A 24,037-nucleotide genomic window follows, 5' to 3' on the forward strand; every position below is an offset into this window, starting at 1 on the left:
TTCAGCTCCCTGCGATCCTAATTAGCTTCCATAATAATGAAAGCTAATTAATGAGTAGGGAAGGAAAAGGCCTATTTTTCAAAGGCAAAATATATTTGAGGGTTAAGTCATTAGATTTCCAGGATCTAATTGGTTTTCCCTAGAAATGACATGCTCCTTCAATTATACACTCTTAAAATATGATATTAAAATAAATATCAAAAAATATTCCCAATGTGATCTTTACAAACAAGCACAACGATGGAGGGAGGGGGGACTGTGAAAGGAGAAAGGCATGTGAGAATAATTTAGGGTGATTCATTTGAAATCCAGAGAGTGTGTGTGCTTCTCTCTACTTTCTACCCAGATTGGGTCTAAGGTGATGAAGGGAGAGGTACAGAGAAACAGCCACTAGGACCAAACCAGCCTCTCCTCAGTCATAGGTCTCTGGGCCTGGCTGTTGGGTTCCAAGAAGAGCCCCTTTCTTGGAGATTTAGTTGATAACAAAATACACAGCTCCCCAAGTCCTTGACTAGCATGTCAGTATGCAGGGGCACTGGATCAGAAAAGGATTCCCTGTGAGAACCTGTCCATGACCACTAATTTCAAAATCAATGTTGGTTAATGCCTGAAAGAGCCAGGAATAAGGAAGACAGCCTGCCCAGCAGGGGGCAGAGAAGAACCACTAGAGACCCCTATAATCCTGGTCTGTTAGGAAATAACACACTAGACTGAGAGAAGTGACTTGTGCTGGTCAATGTGAGATTTTAGGAGCTTTCAAGCTCCCTGACTGTACTTCCTAGATTTCTTTACTTCCAGCTCCAATTAACACACCAATGGAAAACAGGAGAGGAGCAACAGACAGGGTCACCTTTCCCGGTTTTGTCATTCCAGCAATTTGATTTGCGGTTCTTACTGCAGCAAGTGACCTTGGGGAAGCAAGGCTAATAGCTGCTTCCAACAGCCTTGGATGAAACTTCACTTAGCACCTTCCCAGCTTTCCTTTCTTCTGTTCCACTGACTTCCCTGGGTGAGGTGAACATAATCATTAGTACCTCCCGGAGCCCTAAGCCAGTTCCCTCTGTGCGGGACAGACGGGTGCCGCAGTCAGGCCCGTCTGGGCAGTCTCCCGGCACTGCCAAGGGCAGCCCTGTCTAACCACCTCGCATCATTCCAGGTCAGAATGGCTGGATTTGGTTCTTCACGGCACCACGTATACACATTCCCTGATATTCCAGTGCAGCTTCCAATCCTGCCCACCACCGCCCAACCCCTCCAATTTCCCTCTCCTATGAGTTTTGCTTTTTGTTATTTTTGAGATGAACCTGTAAACGTGAGATCTCAGAGAGCTGAGGTACTTCACATAAACACACTCAAGTATCAGTCTTTCATTTTTTGAAAACAAGAACACAGGAAAACAAGTCCCTTCCCGTCCCCTCAGAAACGTGTGCCTCTTCCAGTAGGCTAACAGTGGCTACCTCTGCACCACATCGCTGATTTCCTGTACACACGATAGTAAGTTATTAAGGACAGGATTTGCCCCAGGCACGCCCGCAGTGGCTGAAGACACCTGCAGCTCCTGCAGGCTGAGTTCCAGTTTGCTCACGGCCTCTCTGAAGGCAAACTTGTTGCGAGTTTGAGGGATGCAGTCCACGTAGCCTGAGCAGTAGTCAAGCAGCTGGTGCCCAGTGTCCACCAGCTGGCTGTTGGGCACTGGTTCTGAGATGGCACTGGACAACAGATCAGCACATTCCAGCAGGGCCTCTTTGCTGATTTTGTCTGCGGAGATTTTCTCAGCTGCCTGTTTGGTTTTCCTCAGAGCCACTTTAGTACCTGCTGTGCCGTTGGCCATTTTGGCTGGCGAGATGGAAGATGTGGGCAGAGGCACTTGAGGTGGAGGCACCACAGGCCTCCCAGCTTTCCCACTGGTGGGCACTGCCCCTGGAGCTGCCTTTTTCCCTCCTTCCTGTGTTTCTGATGTGGGCTGTCCGGCAGCCGGGGCCGCCGGCTCTTCCGTGGGGTCTGAGCACACGGACGGATGCTGCAGTAGTCTCATCACTGGTGGTGGGGGTGGGGCACACTTTGGTTTTACCCGTCGGGGTCGGTCTTTGTCTCCAGAGGATGTGACCTGATGCTCAGATAAGAGCTTGAATTTGTTCCCCTGAGAGTCTGTGCCAATGAGCTGCACGTCGGCTGGAGTGTGCTTCAGAGTGGGGGAGATGAGGACGGGCACTTTGTGGTTGTGTGTGGTGGGGAGCATGGCCGCAACCTTGGCTGGAGAAGCCCAGCCTGTCTGCTCGCCATCCTCTGGGACTCCAGCCATGCCAAGTCGTGCCCCACCATTCCTCTCCTTGCTCTTTGGGGCAGCTGCCACTCCAGCTGCCCCCACCCCTGGACAGTCCTTCTCTGTAATGGCTGGATCCCCAGAGGGGCTTCTTAGGGGAAGAGCTGTGGTTCCTCTGGGCAAAAGTTTGGCTTTTGGTCTCTCCCTGGTTGGAGCAGCACCTTCCTCTGACTTTTTGGGAGGTGTGTCATTGGCCCTGTCCACACTCTCTTCTGGCTGAGAAGAGGTGGACACTGTCCTTTCCAGCTGGATTTTGGACCTCTGGCAGTTCCTGGGAAGGGTCATTGCCATCCTATCCTGCTCTGGAAGCCCTGAGGACATGGAAGATGTAGAGTTTGACCTTGGAAAAGGCTTGGAAGTGTCATCACTGGCTGTGGGTTTACCTGCTCGTAAGCCCAGTGTCTTTTTGATTAAACGTGGTGTAAAGAAGCCTGTGATGCCAGACCACCCACCCCCCGCAGTGCCACTGCCCCCACCCCCGCCACCGTCGTCATTACAGAGGTTCCTCTGTGCAAAGCTCCCCCCATAGCACTTGGGGGGCACCAGATTCGCCTCTTGCTGGGCAGGAGTGAAAGAGAACCCATCAGCATGCTGTAGAGAAGCAACAGATGAGAAGTTACCCGTGAGTTCATATTTCTTGTGGGGCTGATTCTCCATTTCTCGGAAGGAGCTGCTGCGTTTGGGGGGTGTGGGAGCATTTCTCTTTTTCATGAAGGAGCTGAAGAAGCCTCCCTTCCTATCCCTGGTGAAGCACGTCTCTTTAGCATCTTCCAAGAGGCTGCTGGGTGACTTGTCTCTTTGTTTTCGAGGCAGTGCTGGGGACCCACTGGGGACCTGTGCACTTCTAATGAACCCTGATGAGAAACGGCCAATCAGTAATGTGAAAGACAAGCAGGCACTCCGTTACACTTGAGTTACTAAGGCTGAACTGTAAGAGTTTTGTCAGCATCTATTCAATGCCAGGTGATAGCCAGACTCAGAGGAAACTAATACATACATTACCCTTTCACATTAATCAGTATTCCAAATGTGATATGGGATGTAAATGGAAAGAAAAACCCTGCTGGTGTTTGCCTCGGCCTTCATCTTTTCTCCAAAAGCTACCATACAAACTGCCCTCAATATCAGGTTCACTAAAGAAGTGTTTGTCAGAACTGCAAAGAAGCTAAGCATTTGGGGATCCGGAGCTAAGGGAATGGAGTGGGAGGCACGCCTGCATGCGAGTGGATAGATCAGGACTCCTAACACTGATGCAGAGCTGAGGACTAGAGTGGTAGGTAAAATGGATGCCAGTCACACTTTCCTCGGGAAGACGGGCAGGGAAGCGCGAACAGAAGCACCATAACCCTTGGTTCTTTAAACAAGACAGAATGACTCTGCCTGCCTTGGGACCCATACCTGGTGCTGAACTGGAAGCAGAATTGTCGGGGGCATCTAGGGACCCTTCGATATTCTCCTTGTTCTCCACCTGTTTCTTCAGTGTCCGGGTCTTGGAAGGAAGAATAGGTAATCGGGGCAGGTAGGGGACGACAGATGAGGCGGCGGCGGCCCTCCCAAGCTCCTCAGCTACCTCTGTGAGGAAGACAAGGAGACTGATACAAAGAACAACTTCATGACAGAGCGAAGGAGTTTTTTTCAGAAAAGGCGTACAGCTGCGGAAGAACTGGAGAGTGCTAAGATGTGTAAATGGATCACAGAGATGCGCTCTATTTCTGTCTGGCTTCTTTTGCTCAACATTACATCTACAGATTCATCAATATTATTGCGTGGCAGGGTTTTTCCTCATTCCTGTGTACTGTTCAAATGTGAGAATATACCAAAATTCACATATTTGTTTCCAGTGTTTGGCTATTATGAATACGTTGCTAGGGACCATTCTGCTACATCTTTTGCTTCACAATTGCATAAGCAGGATGCGTGGTCATGAGGTGCATATAAATTCAGCTTTTTCCAGCCGAACTATCTCTCCAAATGCCTGTACCAATCTATACTCCCACTAGCAACGTATAAAATTCTGGTTACTCTGCATACTCGCCCATTTTATGTTATGAGGTTTTTTGTTTGATTTTCCTTTTAGCCATTCTGGGGTAGGTATGTAAAGGGATTTCATTGTTTTATTTTGTACTTCTCTGATGAGGAATGATATTGAGCATGGCTTCATATACTTACTGCTCATTTAGCTATCCTCGCTTACTACTTCCTATTCAGAAGTTGAACAAAGCAGACAGATGTCTACAGATGCCTTTATTTTTCGGTTGCACCTTGTACTAAAAAAGAGGGTAGATACATTCCATTTCATGCAAATGAGAGTCTTGAAAAAAGGTTGAGCCATTAGTGACCTTTGTTGACTAAACCTGGCCATGGCTTCTGTGGCTTTTGCTGAGGCAAATACATAATTTGCTATTCATTTCTAAACAAAAATGAAGGCCGAAGGATCAATTAAATTGTGAAATTCTGTAATTATTTTATAACATCTTTTGGTAATTATTATTTTTAAATATGTTTTTATTGAGTTTTTTTTAACATATTTTTATTGATTTCAGAGAGGAAGGGAGGAGAGAGATAGAAACATCAATGATGAGAGTCATTGATCAGCTGCCTCCTGCACGCCCCCTATTGGAGATCGAGCCCACAACCCAGGCATGTGCGTGCCCTTGACCAGAATCAAAACCAGGACCCTTCAGTCTGCAGGCCGACACACTATCCACTAAGCCAAACCAGCTAGGGCTGTTTTTATTGAGTTTTAGAGAGAGAGGGAGAGGGATAGAGAGATAGAAACATCAACGAGAGAGCAATATCACTGATCAGCTGCCTCCTATTGGTGACTGAACCCACAACCCTGGCATGTGCCTTGACGGGGAATCGAACCAGTGACCTCTTGATTTTTGGGTCAATGCTCAGCTGCTGAGCCACACTGGCCAGGCTGGTAATTATTTAAAAAAATTAGCCTCCCACAAGAGTGGGTAAATGGCACATAATACCAGCCAATACAATGAGATTTCGTTCTTACACTGCTATACAAACAGCTAGGAGACAGACATTACCTCAAGGATGCTGACAACTATGTCCAAAGCCACTTAGAGGATTTTGATGAAGAGACCAACATAGAAGCAAAAGTAAAGAAATGTTGGGTGCGAGTGGCTTTGGGAAAGAGGAAGGGGTAAGGAGGAAGACCTGAAGCTACTTGAGTCCATGGCTTCAACTGACTCTGAGATTAGCACAATCCCCATTTTTCCATGGTTTGGTTATAAGCCAATAAATCCTCCTCTTATTACTTAAAGTTTGAGTTAGGTTTCCTTCACTTACAACTAATAAGTACATCCTTTAAAGGTAGGCGCTATGTCTTATCTCTGTGTCCTCAGATCTAATATAGTCCTTGCCACAGATTAAAGCAGGGGTCCTCAAACTTTTTAAACAGGGGGCCAGTTCACTGTCCCTCAGACCGTTGGAGGGCCGGACTATAGTTTAAAAAAAAACTATGAACAAATTCCTATGCACACTGCACATACCTTATTTTGAAGTAAAAAAACAAAACGAGAACAAATACAATATTCGTATTTGCATGTGGCCCGCGGGCCGTAGTTTGAGGACCCCTGGATTAAATGCTTAATAATTATGGGTTGAATAACGTTAAGTTTCTTATTTAGCAGTAGTGAATTGAAATTAGCCTTAAAAGTGATAAGGGCTGATTTTCTAAAAAGACATAACATTTTCAAAAGAAGCAGAAATATTTAACTCAGGATTCAACAGAGGTTAAAAGTTGGCACAAAAGTACCAAAGATATTCATGACTTCTACCACTTTGACACCATAGGAAAAAGCACACAGAGAAGAGTTCTGTGGTAGGCAACTGCCCAAGGGCCAGCTGTGCCCTCCCCAACCTGTAGAAATCCCATACATCAAAGAACTAGAATGTAAATACTAACTATTAAATTTGATGCTATACTTTTCCCTTTCTTCTCACCTAGACATGATAAATCACTGAGGAAAGCAGACAAAAATCAACTTGCCTGATTTCTTCTTCTAATATTTTAAAACTTGAACTTAAGCAGTAAGTTCTATGTTCAATTATGAAGGAAAGGAAAAATTGAGAAATATGTATAACATTCTGGAACTATATCAAAGTGTCATAGGCAAGTTTGACTAAGAATGTTGTGGTTTTAGCTCTTTAGGAAAAGTCTCTCTTTATAACAAGTTTATTGTTTGACTTTTGCTGACAATTTTAGAAGCAGTATACAAAAATGCAGAAAACTGCCTATGTGTGTCCATACTGTTGTTTTTAGATAAGGGATCACACTGTTCACAGCTTAACTTAGCATGCTCATTCTAAACTCTTCTCCATGTCAATTCAAGAATATCATTTTAAATATTTAATTATATGAATATGATAATTAACAGCCCACTAGATATTTAAATTGTTCTTAACTTTTCAGTATTATAAACTATACTCTGATGGAATATTCTTGTAGCTAAATCTTTGTTTACACCCTTAATTATTTCCTTGGGATCTATTTTTAGAAATAAAATTTCTGGATATTGCTCTTATGAGTTGGTTCTGCATTTGCTGGTATGGTTCAAGGAGCTGGAATATTTTTCAGACTGATTTTTCCCCCCTTCTCTTCCCTACATAAGTGTTAATGCTTAAAGAACTACTGAACTTACTCTCTTTATGAAGAGACTGAATTAATTTGCAATTAAAATATACTTTCAATATTAAAAATGATAGAAACACAAGACATTAAAAAAGGCAAAAAATAAAAAAAAGCAAAACAAGAAGAATGAAGGCCAAGAATTAATTCAATATCCTGAAATGGAGTTCCAAGCTACAAAAGTCCATCATTTTTGAAATATTATCACTATCCAGAACTAGCCACCAATAAACTACCAGATTCCTACCTTCGGAAATGCTGGAGTCATGGAACATGGTTTCAAAAGCTTGATGTGTTTCAGCAAAAGAGGGCCTGTCAGCAGGGCTCCACTTCCAGCCTATGTAACAAAAGGAGGAAATGCTAAAGCCCCCGAAGGAATGGACACCCCGTGGCGTGCCTGACAGCGAGTCCCCTGCATCAGGACGTGTGCCTCTTAAAGCAGAGCTGCAGCATGTTCACAATGATAGTGAGGCCGCTGCCTCTCAGTTCCGCTCAGAGGATAATGAACCCACTTCCTCGGGTAAGTCCCTCTATGCAGCCTCCGCTCCTATTCCCTCTACATAGGGGTGAGGAGGGATGGGAAGATAATTTAGAAAATGGCAAGTTTTTTTCACTGGAAAAATAAAAGTTAAACTCGTCTTCAAACTCACTCTAACCTTAGAAACCATGAGCTGTACATATTCAGAAATATAACGGACTATCCGAAAGGAGGAGCTTGCAGTTCATATTTGATGAAGACAGGGCAGCAGACAATGCCAATGCTCAATGAGAAAATAAGATTTATGCTCAAACACAACTGCACTTTACTACCACCTTCCATCTTCAAGGGGTAAGGTGCTTTGTTTATTCATCACTGAGGTTACGTGCATCTAGTCTTTAGCAATCATTTCCATCTAGTTGAAAGCAGTCCTCCCCTACCTAACTCCAAACCCAATTTCTTATTATTCTATTTTTAAAAATATTTTAATTGACTTTTAGAGAGAGGAAGGGAGAGAGGGGGGCGAGAGAAACATCAACTGGCTGCCTCCCACATGTGCCCTGACTGGGGATCAAACCCACAACCTGAATATGTGCCCTGACTGGGAATCGAGCCTGCCACCTCTGGTGTACAGGACGATGTTCTAACCAACTGAGCCACACGGGCCAGGGCTCTTATTATATTATCCTATTAAATGTGCAAGTGTTTCTGGGAAACTGACTCAACATTTCAGCCATGGACAATGATTCTTAGGATTCCAGTAAGACTCAATGGTATAGCATATGACATGCCAACTGGCTAATCAATGACCAACTCTTTATATGCCATGTGGTTATATTCAATCTAACACCATTACGAGGAAAAATGTTCCTAATTTTGCTAATCATCCCCAAAATGCTGACTCAGACCCTTAAATTTAAAATATGAAAAAATACTCACATGCTCTCATAAGTTCATAAACCTTAGGGGGGCATCCTTCAGGCTGTTCCATTCGATATCCCTTTTCCAGTAGATCATAGACCTGAGACAGGTCAATACCTGGATATGGTGACATTCCATAGGTAGCAATTTCCCACAACAGTACCCCAAAAGCTGCATAAGGGACAAAAAAAGAGCTTAATGTTTCTTCTCTGATTTATTATTATTTTACACCGCTAGGTAATTATCTTTCAAATTTTGGATAATATTCAATTACCAAAAGTATTCCTCCTATGATATCTATCATGGGAACATTTGAGGTATGACCTGAAATACCAGGTATAAAGATGGCTTTCTTTATATTTCCCACCTTTAATTTAGACTTCCTTTACTACAATGAAGGAAAATAAACTATGACCATACAAGAAGTCTGGGGCATAATCAAACTATTCTTAGAATAATCTATAATCTAATTAATGAGTTTCACAGTTTTTATGTCAGCTAATATTAGAGGAGTAAATATAAAATTGAAATCAGATAAAATTCACAGTAGAAAAAAGAATTTGCTTGATCTTGTCACAGGTTATTTCTGTGTTTGAGATTTCTGGTAAAGAGTGACTTAGAATCCTGCAATTATTTCTATTGGCCCACAATCCAAATTTCCAGACTGGTTCAGTCCACTGGGCTTGTACCAATTCATGGCAGTCGTTACCAGGATAAACCTAGCTGAAACTTCAGCATGACTTCCTTGAAAAGAGGATGCTATTCTGTGTGTCCCAGCGCTCTGGAAACAAGCACTAATACCTAATGTGGAAAACAGGGAGCTTTAAAGGATCTTCAGAACTCCAATGCAACATGAGAGTCTAGACCAGGGGTGGGCAAACTTTTTGACTCGAGGGCCACAATGGGTTCTTAAACTGGACCGGAGGGCCGGAACAAAAGCATGGATGGAGTGTTTGTGTGAACTAATATAAATTCAAAGTAAACATCATTACATAAAAGGGTACGGTCTTTTTTTTTTTTAGTTTTATTCATTTCAAACGGGCCAGATCCGGCCCGCGGGCCGTAGTTTGCCCACGGCTGGTCTAGACTGTGAGCTCTCTAAAGCAGGACTTCCTTTTATTTTCTTCTTTACACTTCTTTCTATGCCAAGCACCTAGCACAATGCCTGATAATAGGTATTTAATAAATGCTTGCTGAATGATTGAAGAGGTGGGGGTAAAGACAGAGGAGACTGATCATGTAAAAGATAAGCTCTAGAGAATGAAGAGCATTTATATAAAGAAAATAACATACAGAAAAAAGCCCCTTCCAACCTTACCCCAGACATCAGATTTAATTGAGAAGGTATTGTAGGCAAGGCTCTCTGGTGCTGTCCATTTAATAGGAAACTTGGCTCCAGCATGAGCAGTGTAGGTGTCTCCAGTCATCAATCTACTTAAGCCGAAGTCAGCCACTTTTACCACATGGTTTTCTCCCACTAGGCAGTTCCGAGCTGCAAGATCTCTGCGGGAAAGAGAACCAACCCTAATGTGATTCTATTCAGATAAGGTGGAAAGTGACCATGAATGCTCTATTCTCGGTTCTTTGTGCCTCAAGCAGAGTTTATAAGTGCTTAACAGATATGGTAGGTTTTTATGATAATCACTAACATGGTAGAAAATCACTAATTATGTATCACTTGTAGAGTACTTATCAAGAGGCAATTACATGATGCTGGAATAAAGCAGGCTTCAGAAAACGGGTTCCTATTCATAAGTACAGTTGACACTTAGTGCAGGGGTTAGAGGTACCCACTCTACCCCCACTACACCCCCACATAGCCAAAAATCCATGTATACTTTTGACTCCCCAAAAATTCAGCTACTAAAAGTAGCTAACTACTGTTAGCTTTGTATGTATTATAAACTGGATTCTTACAATAAAGTAAGCTAGAGAGAAGAAAATCATAAGGAAGAAAAAATACATTTACAGTACTATATGTAGTTATTGAAAAAAATCTGTGTATAAGTGGACCCTCACAGTTCAAACTCATGTTGTTCCAGTCAACTGCACATTGAGATAGGTTTTAGAGGTGCACATTGGGATAGGTTTTAGAGGTGCGCAACAGATACTTGTCTACAAGTGTTGAAGTTCTTTACTAAGACAGAAAGCTATTTTTTAAATAAGCTACTAGATGGAACAAAAGGCTATTGAATATAGTCCTGGGCAAAATAAAGACCTGTTTTGAGAACAACAAAGGCCTCTCATTAACACTTTAATCAGAGCACATAGGTTTATAAGTTGGAAATGACATCATAATGGGCCCTGTGAATGGGAAATTCCTTTCCTGAGTCATCTGGAAATTTCTGGAGAGGTTCTTGCCTTCTTCCCTTTATTTGCATGACAAGCAAGGTAGCTTCCTGGTTAATCACAGAAAATATTCAGGTTTACACACCTATGGATGAAATTCTTCTTCTCTAAATATTCCATTGCCGAAGATATCTGAGTGGCCATGTAAAGCAGTACAACTGCAGTCACCTCTTCTCGGTTGCATTCTCGGAGATAATCAAGGAGATTCCCATATGGCATGTATTCAGTCACAATGTAAAATGGTGGCTCCAAAGTACACACACCTTAGAATTCAAGAATAAAGTTTGTTTTATTAATCTATATTCAAACATTCCAAACAACTTTGACAAAATTAATCAACCATTTTAAAAAATCTTGTTTGTCAATAATCTTTTCCCTTCTTGCCATCACATTCTCTGACAATAATATAGCCAAGTTAATGAGATGGTTGATAAGGGAGTCTCTACTTCCATTATATAATTCTGGAAATTCATATGCACTTGAGTATTTGCTGAGGGCAAAAGCAGAGTTACTTATATTAATTCCATAAGGGGTCAGAAGACCAAAATTTCTAGAGTTCTGTATATGCCCATGATTCCCATTCTCCACTAGGTGCTAATGATCTAATCTTATCTAATAAAGAGGGAATATGCAAATTGACCATCATGCCATAACGGTCAAGATGGCTGCACCCACATCGGAGGCAGGGATTCCGTAACACAAGATGGCTGCACCCACAGCGGAGGCCAAGTCCCCGTAATGAGACTTAATGAGCAATCAGCAGGGACCTGAGGCTGCGCCCCCTGCCTGGTTGGGCTTGACAGAGGACCTCAGGCCATGCCCCCTGCTCTGGTGCTGGGCCAGAGGACCTGAGGCCACACCCCCCGTGACTCTGGTTCCCGTGGCGCACCCCAGACTCTGACAGGAGGAAGATTTTCGTATACATTTTACTCATTTTCTTTCATCTCTGACACTTCTATTATAAAGGGCAAATAGCAATATTAAAATATTTCCTCTAATTAATTCGCTTTTAATGTGCATGAATTTCGTGCATCAGGTCACTAGTCTAAAATAACCACAACTGTGCATATGTTGAAGACTATGTGAGCCCAGCCTGTAGTAATACTTTGTAAAAAGATTGTAATTGTTTCCATAGTCAAATACATGGCAGATTCCTTGTAAAGAATCAACAAGAAACTATTTCCTTTGGGATAGTTGGGTTCAATTTGAACACCCAAAGAATGTGGCCCAATTTTGAAAAGGGCAAAGGGTTCAGACACAGACTTCTTTGTGACCTGAACAGGTGAGAAATCAATCTACCAGAGCATAGAATTTTCAGTTGATCAAGGTAAATTGATGAGTGTGGTCACAATTTTTAATCTGCTTCTTTTCAACAGGTCTTTGTTTAGTGTCTACTTTGTGAAATTATTTTGTGATTTTTTTATTTTTATTTTTGGTTAATCCTCACCCAAGGATACTTTTTCCCATTGATTTTTAAAGAGAGTGGAAGGGAGGGGGAGAGACAGAGAGAGAAAAACATAGAAGTGAGAGAGACACATCAATTGGTTGCCTCCCACACAAGCCCCAACTGGGGTGGGGATTGAGCCTATAACCCAGGTACATGCCCTTGACCGGAATCAAACCCTTAACCCTTCAATCCGAGGGCCAATGCTCTAACCATTGAGAAAAAACGGCCAGGGCTTATGATAGTTTTTTTATTTGGAATTATTTTAAATGATTCTGAACTTTGAATCTGGGGCAATCACTACAAACTGGGTAGTTTTACACATTGCAATCAATCCAGGCCACTGTTTCTTAGGCAACTTTTAAACACAGAGCCCGTTGATTAAAATAACAACCATTTATTGAAGTAGATTAACACTTGGAGCTTCCACCATGGTGATTTAAGGGAGGATTTGGAGATAATGGGGTGTTGGGGGACAAGCAGCTTTGAGGAAACCTATGGCTTAGGCAAGCTTCCTCACCTAATAGCTGTACCAGATTAGGATGTTTGATTTCCTTCATCACTGCAGCTTCTTTCAGGAACTCCTCCACCTCCATGGTATCTTCCTGGAAAAGGGGGAACAATAAAAAGAAAGAGAGAAGAGGAATATTTATTTATTTCAGAGTGAACCCCCATCTTAACTATTTGAATCAACTCACAATCCTAAAACTTCAGCTTTTTGCGGGGGGGGGGGGGGGGGAAGAGCAAACCAGAGAGAGTACCCATGATCCTCAGACAATGCATGAAGAATTCTGTCCAGCAGGGGTCGTGCTGAGGAAGCAAAACAAGCTGTTTCGCTTTATAACTAGTAATTTGCTTCTAACCTCCCCCTAAGATCTCCATCAACAGTCTCCAGAGACAAACATTCCCCACATGTGGGTTTCACTGCACTGCAATGAATAATCTTCCTCTGCACTGTCAGCAATGGCACTAGGGTTGATCATCACCATGTGCTGATCAGGGTGGCAACAGTGGGTGGAAAGTGTTCCCCAGTTAAAGAGGGGCGGGGCATGCTGGTATTTCCAAGTGATTCAGCACAAAAGAAGAAGATGCCCAAGCACTGTAATTCTCAGCAACCCACCTTCAATGTTTTCACAGCAACCGTCAGGCTGTATTTCTTCCAGACGCCAACGTAAACCTCTCCATACTGACCACCCCCAAGCTTGTGCTTCATGGTAATATCTGTTCGTTCCATTTCCCATTTGTCATGGATGGGGGACACACCGTAAACTGTAGGCTTGTTACACTTGGGTGCGGGGTAGTGCAATGTTGTCACCAGCCCATCAGCCACTGTAGAGTGATGGTGGACAAGCTCTGCTAAGGTGCTGAAGCGGCTCTCAGCGGTCACATATACCTGGTGAGAAAGGCAGGAGAAAAGCTAAGTCAACTTGAAAAGAGATCAAAAAAAAATTTTTAAGTCCTCACCCAAGGAAATGTTTATTCACTTTTTTTAGAGAGTGGAAGGGAGAAGGAGAGAGAAACATCAACCGGTTGCCTCCTACATGCACCCCAACCAGGGATTGAAACTGCAACCTAGGTATATGCCCTGTCCAGGAATTGAACCCGCAACCTTTGGTGTACAGGACAATGCTCCAATTAACTGAGCCACCCGGCCAGGGTCAGAAATTTTTTTTAAAGCCCATTTTTTCACTGATCTGAAGGTATAGAGCTAGGAGATTATCTTATTGAGGTAAATCAAAGAATTAAATGATGATGGTAAGGGATAACACAGAATTTCAGTTTCATCTTACTTTTAACCTACTCTTCCTATGCTTACTAAATTAGCTCTAGTCTTGGGGGAAAAACTTCAATGATAGCTTTCTGGATCATTGATATCATTGGTCCTCAAATACTTTTTAAGCATGCAATTCAACTATATTATACAAATAAAGGAAGAGATTCTCTGATTAAAGTAGGCAAGAGGGAACTCGACCTCCTGTGAGTTTATCAAATACCCCCTCAGAATCTTGCACAGAACATAATTTGAAAACCACTGTTTCGATTTTTCTGGTAGAGCAAGGATATCAAATGTTATAATTTTTATTTAATTAGGATGTGCTTTTGAGTGTCTAGACCAGTGGTCGGCAAACTCATTAGTCAACAGAGCCAAATATCAATAGTACAACGATTGAAATTTCTTTTGAGAGCCAAATTTTTTAAACTTAAACTATATAGGTAGGTACATTGTTATTAACTTAATTAGGGTACTCCTAAGACTTAGGAAGAGCCACACTCAAGGGGCCAAAGAGCCGCATGTGGCTCGCGAGCCGCAGTTTGCCGACCACAGGTCTAGACCATTTAAAAAAGAGTCACAATTTTATTTCAGAGGGTCTATTAACAAAACAGTAGTTAATCTGTGATAGGCAGTAAGTGTAAAGTAATATAGCAGTCTTTGGGCCTTACTGTATACAGAAAAGTGTACAATAAATGGAGAATTACTGATTTTTATAAAATGAACTCACATCTCCCACACCAAGAATTATAACATCACCAGCACCCCAGCAGCTTCTCCTGTGCCCTCCCATCTATATACCCCTGTAAAGATGACCATTTTGCTGACTTCTATTTAGCACCTTAGATTACCTTTGCCTGCCTCTTAACTCTATACAAATGGAATCATACAATACGTACTGTTTTCTTTCACTCAATTTTTTTCAGGTTTAATTTTTAATTTATTAGAACCCACTAAGTGATGATTTTAAAAGTTTTCATCAAGTTAACATTTAATTCAGGCAAAAATACATTTAAGAAACTTAAATCTTAAGGCAGAAGTAAAACATTGTAAGACCAGCATGTCTAATACAGACTGTAGAATGTCAGAATTTTAAGAGATTTACATAGTATTTTTATACTGTTAAAATGTTAATATAGTCAAAAATACTGTCTATTTATCCAAGATTCTGTTTATAAAATTTCTAGATTGCTCAACTTTTTTATTGTGATATAATTCACATACCATAAAACTTACCATTTTCAAGTATACAATTCAGTGGTTTTAGTATATTCAACAAGGCTGTCCAACCATCACCACTATCTAACTCTAGAACGTTTTCCTCACCCCACAAAGAAACCCATACCCCCTAGTAGTCATTCCCTCTGCCCCATCCCTTTCCCAGACAACCACTGATCCCTTTTGCTCCATTTTATTTGTAAGGTTCCTCTATGGCAGAGATCAGCAAACTTTTCTGTGAAGGGGCAGACAGAAAATATTTTAGGCTTCTAGCCATAGCACCTCTGTTGAAACTACTCAAATTTGCTGTAATAATGAGAAAGCAGCCATGGACAGTACATAAACAAATGGGTGTGGCTATATTCCAATAAAATTTTATTTTAAAAACAGGGAGCTGGCGGGCCATAGTTTTCCTGAAGTTTGCATATCAGTACTATGGTCATCTTTGTTGTTATATGAGATTGCATTTTACAATTTATTAGTTCATTCCACTATTGTTAGACAGTTAGGAGAGTCTAGTTTAGGGCTATTACAACTGACGCTGCTATGAACATTCCTGTGCATGCCTTCTGTACACATATGCACTCATTTCTGTTGGGTATATAACCAGAAGAAGAGCTGTCTCTTGTATATTATTACTTATCTGCTTCTATTTGGTTTCATCAAGAGACAATATAAGACAGTGTGAAAGAGAAAGAGAATTCCTAATTTTCTTATTTCCTACTTTATACCAGCCATTATGCTTTATGGAAATTATTTCATTTAATCCTCACAAGAATGCAATAAAGTGAGATGGGAAATTGAGGCTTATGTAAGATCACAAAGTTATAAATAAATGGTGGAGTTACACAGCAAACCAGGACCTGCTTGCTCCAGAGCCTGTGCTTTTCCCCTAGTATGCATATCCCCGAGAGGAAAAGAATGGAAGAAATGATTCAATTTACATTTACTGTTCAATAGAGGAACTAACATAAGCCTATGCTTTATAGTTTATAAAGTGAAACCGTTACATTCTAAAACAACCATTCTAAACTGGTTGGTCTCTCCAACATGTAAACTGCTAAGTGATTCATCTACTTGTATTAACACTAGTGGCCTGGTGCATGGACACGTGCACATTGAAAGGAAATTAATTAGAAAGATTCACGCAGTAATTACATTACTGCAAAAAAATTCTATGTCAAAATAGTGTATATAAAATTAAAACACGCGTGCGATTGGTGCCAGCGAGAACTTTATATGTATAGCGCATGCGCGAGTCAACGTTTATTTTTAAATTGCCAATGCATGTCATATGTACCGGCCGAATGGTCAGTCGGTCAGACAGTAGGTCAGATGGTCAGATGGACAGTCGGTCACTTAACCTTTTATATATACATACACACATACACATATATAGAGAGATATATTAATGATCAACACCAGTCTTAGAAGCCTAAATTCTTACTCTGTTAACTTTCGTGTAGAGTTTATTATAATTTTCAGATGTAAGATTTAACTTATAAATTCTATACAGCCCTCGCCGGTTTGGCGCATGGATAGAGCGTTGGCCTGTGGACTGAAGGGTCCCAGGTTCGATTCCAGTCAGGGGCACATGCCTGGATTGCAGGCTCCATCCAACATGAAGGAGGCAGCCAATCAATGATTCCCTCTCATCACTGATGTTTCTATCTCTCTCTTCCTTTCTGAAATCAATAAAAATATATTTAAAAAATAAATTCTATACCATGCATTAGATGTATGTCTATTTACATATTAACAATCATTAGAACAGCTAACTTATCCAGCAATTTCCTTTATTCTTCACATTTAGTTCATCATTAAACTTCTATTATAATACTGTTTTAAATTTCCATTACCATATTCTTTTGAAAAAAGCTCTCTTTAACATGCCAAACAGCCCTAACTCACACCAGTGATTATTTTCTTTCGTCAGACATAAAAACTATATTCTTCAGTCATTCTGAATATAATTTCTAAGGAGCAGCCCATCCACACCTAAAGGTGGTCGCCAGTCTTACCTTGCCATCTGTGGTGGTATTGATCCTGTAGTGATACACGCGCCCCTCGTACCTGAGCGAAATGGACAGCTGCCCGGGGCTGCTCTCACTTTCTCGCACCAGGAAACTGCCATTGATTAAACTGCTGAGTAGATACTCAGCTGCACTGCGTGACACAGGTCCGTGGTACCAGGAATGTTTTTCCAGACTGTTTACTGGGGTGATGTAGTTGCTTGGCACCCAACCTTGGCCATTCTTAGAGCGAACTTCACTCCACTCACCATTCTGATTGTAACCAAGGACTCGTAGCTTTTCACCTAGTCATAAGGTTATCACAGAATGAGATGTTAACACTTTGTCTCAAAAGCAATCTATTATCAAACTTTAAACTCATTGAAAAATAAATCAGGAACTTTTATGCCAACAAATGTGTTTTTAAATAATGAAAACAGCCCTAGCTGGTTTGGCTCAGTGGATAAAGCGCTGGCCTGTAGACTTCAGGGTCCCAGGTTCAATTCCAGTTAAGAAAGGGCACATGCCCAGGAGGCAGCCAATCAGTGATTCTGTCTCATCACTGATGTTTCTATCTCTCTCTCCCTTCCTCTCTCTGAAATCAATAAAAATATTTAAAAAATAATAATGAAAACAAACTTGGCTGTTCATCATATCCTCCACTGATCTCTTTAACTTGTAGCTTAAACAAAAGAAGCATAGTTAAAAGTGGCATTTTGGCATTTACTACAGGTTTTCAAAGGTTTTTATACCAACTAAAAATGTCTTTAGAAAACTCCATGTATACAAAGATAAAAAGATTACTCAAATGGCTGGAAATGACATAGTCTCACCCTTCAAAAACATTTTTTTGTTCATTTTTTCTTCCCAAAACAGTTAGTCAAGGAATGTATCTTATATGGTTCAATGTTAACAAGCAGTCAAGGATTAAGGATAAGCTATGGGAAACACAACATTACTTCTAAATTTCACATGGCACCAAGGCAACAAAACCAACAATGTAAAAAAAAAAAAAAAAAGCACCGACCACAGAGCTTTCAGCAATGTTTTCAGAAAGAAAATTGTTTGGGGGATGGGAAGTGAGTAGTGAGGACTCTCAAAGCACAATCTTTTCCAAGACTCAAGTTTTAAATAGATATAGTTTCCCAGTTTCCCTCCCATTCCCCATGAAGAATGAGTCACTCCTATCCATTCCTCTAAAATTAGTGTGTGGGAAAGGAAGCTGAGTCTGATGTTGGAACCCAAGACTCAAGTTACTCAAAGTATCTTTTGCTAATGACTTCTGTGTACTTGATTGCTCCATTAAAGTTGTAAACATCAACTTCAGGCTCCAGCAACATATACCTTGCCCCTATACTCGCAGCATGGACAAGACAGAAAAGCAAATGAGATATCATTAGTAATAACTGACCACCTAAACAATCCTTTCAATTTAGGCCCCTCACTCTGAGAGATGCAGCCTTCCTATAGAGTTCACACCCACTTCTGTGTCAGAAAGCAGAAAAACGCCAAATCAATCAAGAGCATATGGTCCAGTTATCAGGCAAAGGTGATTGAGGAAAATCTCAGAATCATTATTATGACAGTTATCTAACTTTTCTCAGTGGTTTACAGAAATGTCTACCACAGGATAACTTCCTATTGGCTCTTACTATCTCTCACCCAAGAGACTTGGATATGAGACATTCAGTGAGAAAAAACACAGGAGTATGGATTCATATGCATTTTGTATATATAAAATATACATATTTATAAATAGGAGTGTGATGGTGGAAACGCACAGGGAAAAAATCTTAGTACTGCTAGAAAAACAAAATAAAACTTGCGCTGTAGCTTTTCTCTTTTACTCCCTGAGAACTAGAAAAGATAAAACACTTAAGTATTTTACTAAGCATATTATTATTGCTTCCTTATAAAGAACTGGTAATGATCGGTAATCAAATTAGGCTACAGTGAAACACCCTAGGTTTTTGTCTGATTTCCCCTCTTTTTGGCAGTTAGGAGAAGAATTTTCTACTCTGGAAGGAAACTGACAGGGGTATGAGCTGGTAGGGATACAAAGCATTACCCTATTGATAGAGCAATCCTGGTAGAACTTTGTTTCTTACTTCAAGCAAATTACTATCTTCAAACAAAGGGAAGTAAAATAATAATTATTTTATTTTTTAAATACATTTTCTTATATTTAAAATAATTAAAAAGCTTTAGCATAACATTATTTTATATTAATAAGGACCTGATATAAAAATCTGGCATTTCATTGGTTTTATGAGAAATCCCTGCTGGCCGTAAGGTAAAGGGAATCCTATTCCTTGAGCTGCACACTAGTGGTTGCCACAACTGGTAACTGAAGACTCAATAAACTTTATCAATGTTTCCTCAGTGACTGAGCTATCTTGGAAAATACTGACATGCAAATTATATCTAGGAAAGAATGTTCTGAGTCACAGCTTCACAAACTTCTCCACTGACGTATCAGGATCTATTGTAACTCAAAAAGACAACCACAAGAATAAATTTCTATGAAGTCCTTTGTTTTATCCTAAAACTTTCTTCCCAATGCATAAACACACATCTCTCACACATCCATCCCACCCCCAAAACTACCCAAAATCTTTAAGTAAATTGACACGAGGAATAATGCACTTTACTTTTCTTGTGCCTTTGGAACCTCCTGGCTCATGCACACATGCCATCACACTCACTCTGGGACATATTAATACCCCCGTTTGAGAAACTCAGGGTTTTTTGTTTGATTTAAAAATATTTTTATTTATTTCAGAGAGGAAGGGAGAAGGGGGAGATACAAACATCAATGATGAGAGAGAATCATTGATCGGCTGCCTTGTGCACGCCCCGTATTGGGGATCAAGCCCGAAACCCGGGCATGTGCCCTTGACCAGAATCAAACCTGGGACCCTTCAGTCTGCAGACCAATGCTCTATCCACTAAGTCAAATCAGCTAAGGTGAGAAACTCAGTTTTTAGCATTTCTGCTTTTGATGAATCTGGCCAAATTTCAAAAACTGATATATATATAAAAATTTTATTTAAAGGTAACATTCCTTGAATGGAGGCTTATGTTCTTAATTTGGTATGTCCACTCCCAATTAATATCTACCTCATTCTGAACGTAACAAATAAAAGGAATATATTTGGCCCAGCTGGTGTGGCTCAGTGTTTGAGAGTCAACCTATGAACCAGGAGGTCACAGTTCGATTCCTGGTCAGAGCACATGCCTGGCCTGGGTTGCAGGCTCGACTCTCAGTAGGATCCCCAGGAGGCAGCCAATCAATGATTCTCACTCATCATTGATGTTTCTATCTCTCTCCCTCTCCCTTCCTCTCTGAAATAAAAATATATATATTTTTAAAAGGCATATGTTTGACAAATAATTACTTAACATGACAGATCTGTGGAGTGAAAAATTCTCCTGAAATATATTTTTTCCCAGTAAGTTCAAAAGATAAGAACTTAGGCAAATTAGCAATCCAATTCATGTACACAATGACAACCTCCCATTCTTCTATTTCTTTCTCATAAAAGTTTCATATTTTCTATCCTTGTTCAAAAAACCAATAATGGATGATTTTATTTGGTCATGTTCTTAGTGTTCCCTTTTATAAGAATTTACTACCGAAATAATCTGAGAATATTACTACAATAGAAACACTTCGTACTGTTCCTTATAAACTGATCCATATAAACACAAATGAGAGATAAATTGCCTAGGCCAGTGGTCGGCAAACTCATTAGTCAACAGAGCCAAATATCAACAGTACAACGATTGAAATTTCTTTTGAGAGCCAAATTTTTTAAACTTAAACTATATAGGTAGGTACACTGTCATTAACTTAATTAGGGCACTCCTAAACTGGCCTTTGCTAAAAATGTCCTCAATCTGAGGGGTCAACCTCAGCGAACGTACCCCCACTTCTTCTAACGCCACTTCTTCAAAATAGACTCGCCCAGGCCGAAAACCTACTTCTGCCAATGGGCCACGAAGTTTCTTTTTTTTTTCTTTTTTTAAATATATTTTATTGATTTTTTACAGAAAGGAAGGGAGAGGGATAGAGAGTTAGAAACATCGATGAGAGAGAAACATCCATCAGCTGCCTCCTGCACACCCCCTACTGGGGATGTGCCCGCAACCAGGGTACATGCCCTTGACCAGGATCGAACCTGGGACCCTTCAGTCCGCAAGCCAATGCTCTATCCACTGAGCCAAACCAGTTAGGGCGGGCCACGAAGTTTCAATCGCACTGTACGTGCGCACCCGCACGTGGTATTTTGTGGAAGAGCCACACTCAAGGGGCCAAAGAGTCGCATGTGGCTCGCAAGCTGCGGTTTGCCGACCACTGGCCTAGGCCAGTGCTGCTCACGGCAACTCCACAATAAGCTAAGAGGCTTATGCCAGACTGTGAATCACTAGACTACTTTCTTCATGCCGAAAGTCTTGCTAAAAAAAAAAAAAAGAAAAAAGAAATGTCAGCTGAACTAAATAATAGTGTACTTGGTGATGTAGTTGGTTTGCATTTTGGGTACAATTTTTAATCTCATTGCAAACTGATAACAAACAGTTCTCAGACAGGCAGCCAGTCACGGACAACATGATTCAATCAATGAGAAGAGATGTACAGTGAACCCTACCTCCGAAGCAGATGAATGCTGACATATTAAATATAAATTCTGAGAATAAGGAAAGTTTATGTGTATATTGTATGGTGTTTTTTCTAAAATACTTTATCTCATTTTATCCTTAATAAGCCTATAAAGTAGACAAAGTGGCATTACCCCATACACAAGTTAAAAAAAAAAAATTACACCCTGGCCGGTGTTGCTAAGTGGTTTGAGTTCCACCCTGTGCACTGAAGGGTCTGGGGTTCGATTCCCAGTTAGGTCACATACCTGGGTTTCAGGTTCAAGCCCCCGAAGGGTGCATGCACATAAGGCAACTGATCAATGTTTCTTTCTTTTTTTCTCTCTCTCTCCCTCTACCTCACCCACTCCCTCTCTCTCCTCTTCTCTCTAGAATCAATGAAAAACATATTCTCACTTTTTAAAAACAGACAATTATGAACCCAAAGCATCTGGGCCCAGATCACCTAGCTAATTTTAGAGGCAGAATCTAGAACAGACCCCTTTATCTCCTATCCACTAATGAAAACTGAAAAGTAAGGGGTATTACTCAGAAGCTCACCTTTAGTGATGCTGAGTGTGTTATCACCACTTGCTACAAAATCATAAAGTGCAACAAAGAGATTAGGATCACTCTCAGTGGCTCCCAGCAAGTTTTCCTTGGAGCTCCACCTGATGGCCTCGTTCAGTGCTTGGGGTTCAACATCACAACCATAGGGGCGGTGCAAGGCTTCTGAAAGACATAAGAGGAAAAAGAAATTCACAGTAAGTTCATCTGAAATTCACAGCTGGAAATTCATTTGAATTCAGTAAGTAGGCAGTATTTTAGCTGCTGGCATAGATGGACGGCTCCAGGGAGGGACATAACTATATAGTTGTAGAATAATGAAGAATGAGCAAATGTCCCCTAAACACAAGAGAAATCTACTTGTTGAAAATGTAACAAGATAGAGAAAAGACAAAATGAAAAGAACACAGTTAACTGTGATTTATATGCAGTCACCTAAATCAGAAATTAACAGGAAAAGCAGTTTTCTCAAAATGGAAAGAAGAAATCTCAAAAAGAACTGGCAATTTGTTTTATAAAAATACAATATTTTGTTATGGTGGAGTGGTGGTTTTAAGAAGGAATAGTTATGTTTTATAAATCCTCCCAAACTCCCCTCCTTCCCTTACTCTGTCCATATAAAACAAATTGTGAAAAAGATAACAGATTTTAAGAAATATGTACATATTGTGTAAATCCAGATCCTCCATTTACATGTAAAAATAGTGCTTCTAGAAAAAAAATCCTAAAATTACCTGTTAAACAACAGAAAAATGTTTTGGTTTCAAACAATATTCTCACCATTCCAGAATAATTTTGTGTTACCATGCAACGCTGTCTATAATAGTTTACAATTGTTGTTTTAATGAAAAAAATTCTACCCTATTTTCTTTTCCTTGGTGATACATTTTTGTAAAGTAGGAACTTAAATGAATGCTCTAGAAAATATCACCAACAATGTACATTTATTGAGTTTCTGTCATGTGTAATGGTGGAAGCCTTGTAAGACCTGGTTTCTTCCTCAAGGCTTTATGGTTCTTAAGTTTAGTCATACTACACAAACCATCTTTTTACAGCCCAGGTCAATTATACAAAAAATACTCTGTTCTTCTAGCAGCAATTTTCTTAAGAACTGGAATTATTTTTAGCAGCTATGTGCCACCAACTTTTCTATTATGTCTCTCTTTCTCCTCCAATCATTTTTAATTTAAAACTGGTTTTTATCATATTTACAGGAGAATAAGCCTTTAATCTGTGGTTTTATTTCTTTTCAAATCCATTCCCTCCTCTCCATCTCTATAGCCAATGCCTTAGTTCAAATCCCCATCGTCTCTCACCTGGACTACTGCCTCCAGTCTTGTCTCCCTCAAATCCATCCTCCACACAGCTGGCAAAGTGATCTATTCAAAACAAAAATTTGACCATGTCACTCTTCTTAAGATTATTCTTCAATAGTTTACCATCAAGCTAAAATCTCTTTAATATGGTCTTCAAGGGCTTTAAGATCAGGTCTCCTATTTCTCTAGCTTTACCTCCACCCACTCCACATCTCAAATTTTAAATGTTAACATACACTGTGATGCTTCCTATCTTTTTGCCTTTGTTCACACTGTCCTGTCTATCTGGAATGTGGTCTCATTCCACACTTTTCTTGACTGGCTGGCTCATTTCATAACACTCAGCTCCAAT

At 40.5% G+C, this 24,037-nt stretch overlaps 1 protein-coding gene across 24 annotated transcripts in view; it reads right to left on the minus strand.

The window, feature by feature from the left end:
- ABL2 (ABL proto-oncogene 2, non-receptor tyrosine kinase) overlaps positions 1-24,037 on the minus strand; it is a 52,662-nt gene that overhangs the window by 11,941 nt on the left and 16,684 nt on the right. For 12 of the 24 annotated variants that reach the window (XM_023753980.1, XM_023753972.1, XM_023753969.1 and 9 more), the window contains exons 2-12: positions 23,686-23,748; positions 22,364-22,534; positions 17,174-17,469; positions 13,284-13,556; positions 12,684-12,768; positions 10,805-10,982; positions 9,689-9,873; positions 8,389-8,541; positions 7,219-7,308; positions 3,722-3,895; positions 851-3,177 (exon numbers count right to left, since the gene is read on the minus strand). In XM_023753980.1, coding sequence (XP_023609748.1) covers positions 1,454-3,177; positions 3,722-3,895; positions 7,219-7,308; positions 8,389-8,541; positions 9,689-9,873; positions 10,805-10,982; positions 12,684-12,768; positions 13,284-13,556; positions 17,174-17,469; positions 22,364-22,534; positions 23,686-23,748 — 3,392 coding nt within the window. In that variant the 3' untranslated portion in view covers positions 851-1,453. Of the gene's footprint in view, positions 1-224; positions 3,178-3,721; positions 3,896-7,218; positions 7,309-8,388; positions 8,542-9,688; positions 9,874-10,804; positions 10,983-12,683; positions 12,769-13,283; positions 13,557-17,173; positions 17,470-22,363; positions 22,535-23,685; positions 23,749-24,037 lie in introns of those variants that run through there. The other 12 variants (XM_023753988.1, XM_023753989.1, XM_023753993.1 and 9 more) reach the window with 6 other exon arrangements.

Source organism: Myotis lucifugus, unplaced genomic scaffold (assembly GCF_000147115.1).
Source record: "Myotis lucifugus unplaced genomic scaffold, Myoluc2.0 scaffold_54, whole genome shotgun sequence".
In the NCBI taxonomy this organism is placed as follows: Eukaryota; Metazoa; Chordata; class Mammalia; order Chiroptera; family Vespertilionidae; genus Myotis; species Myotis lucifugus.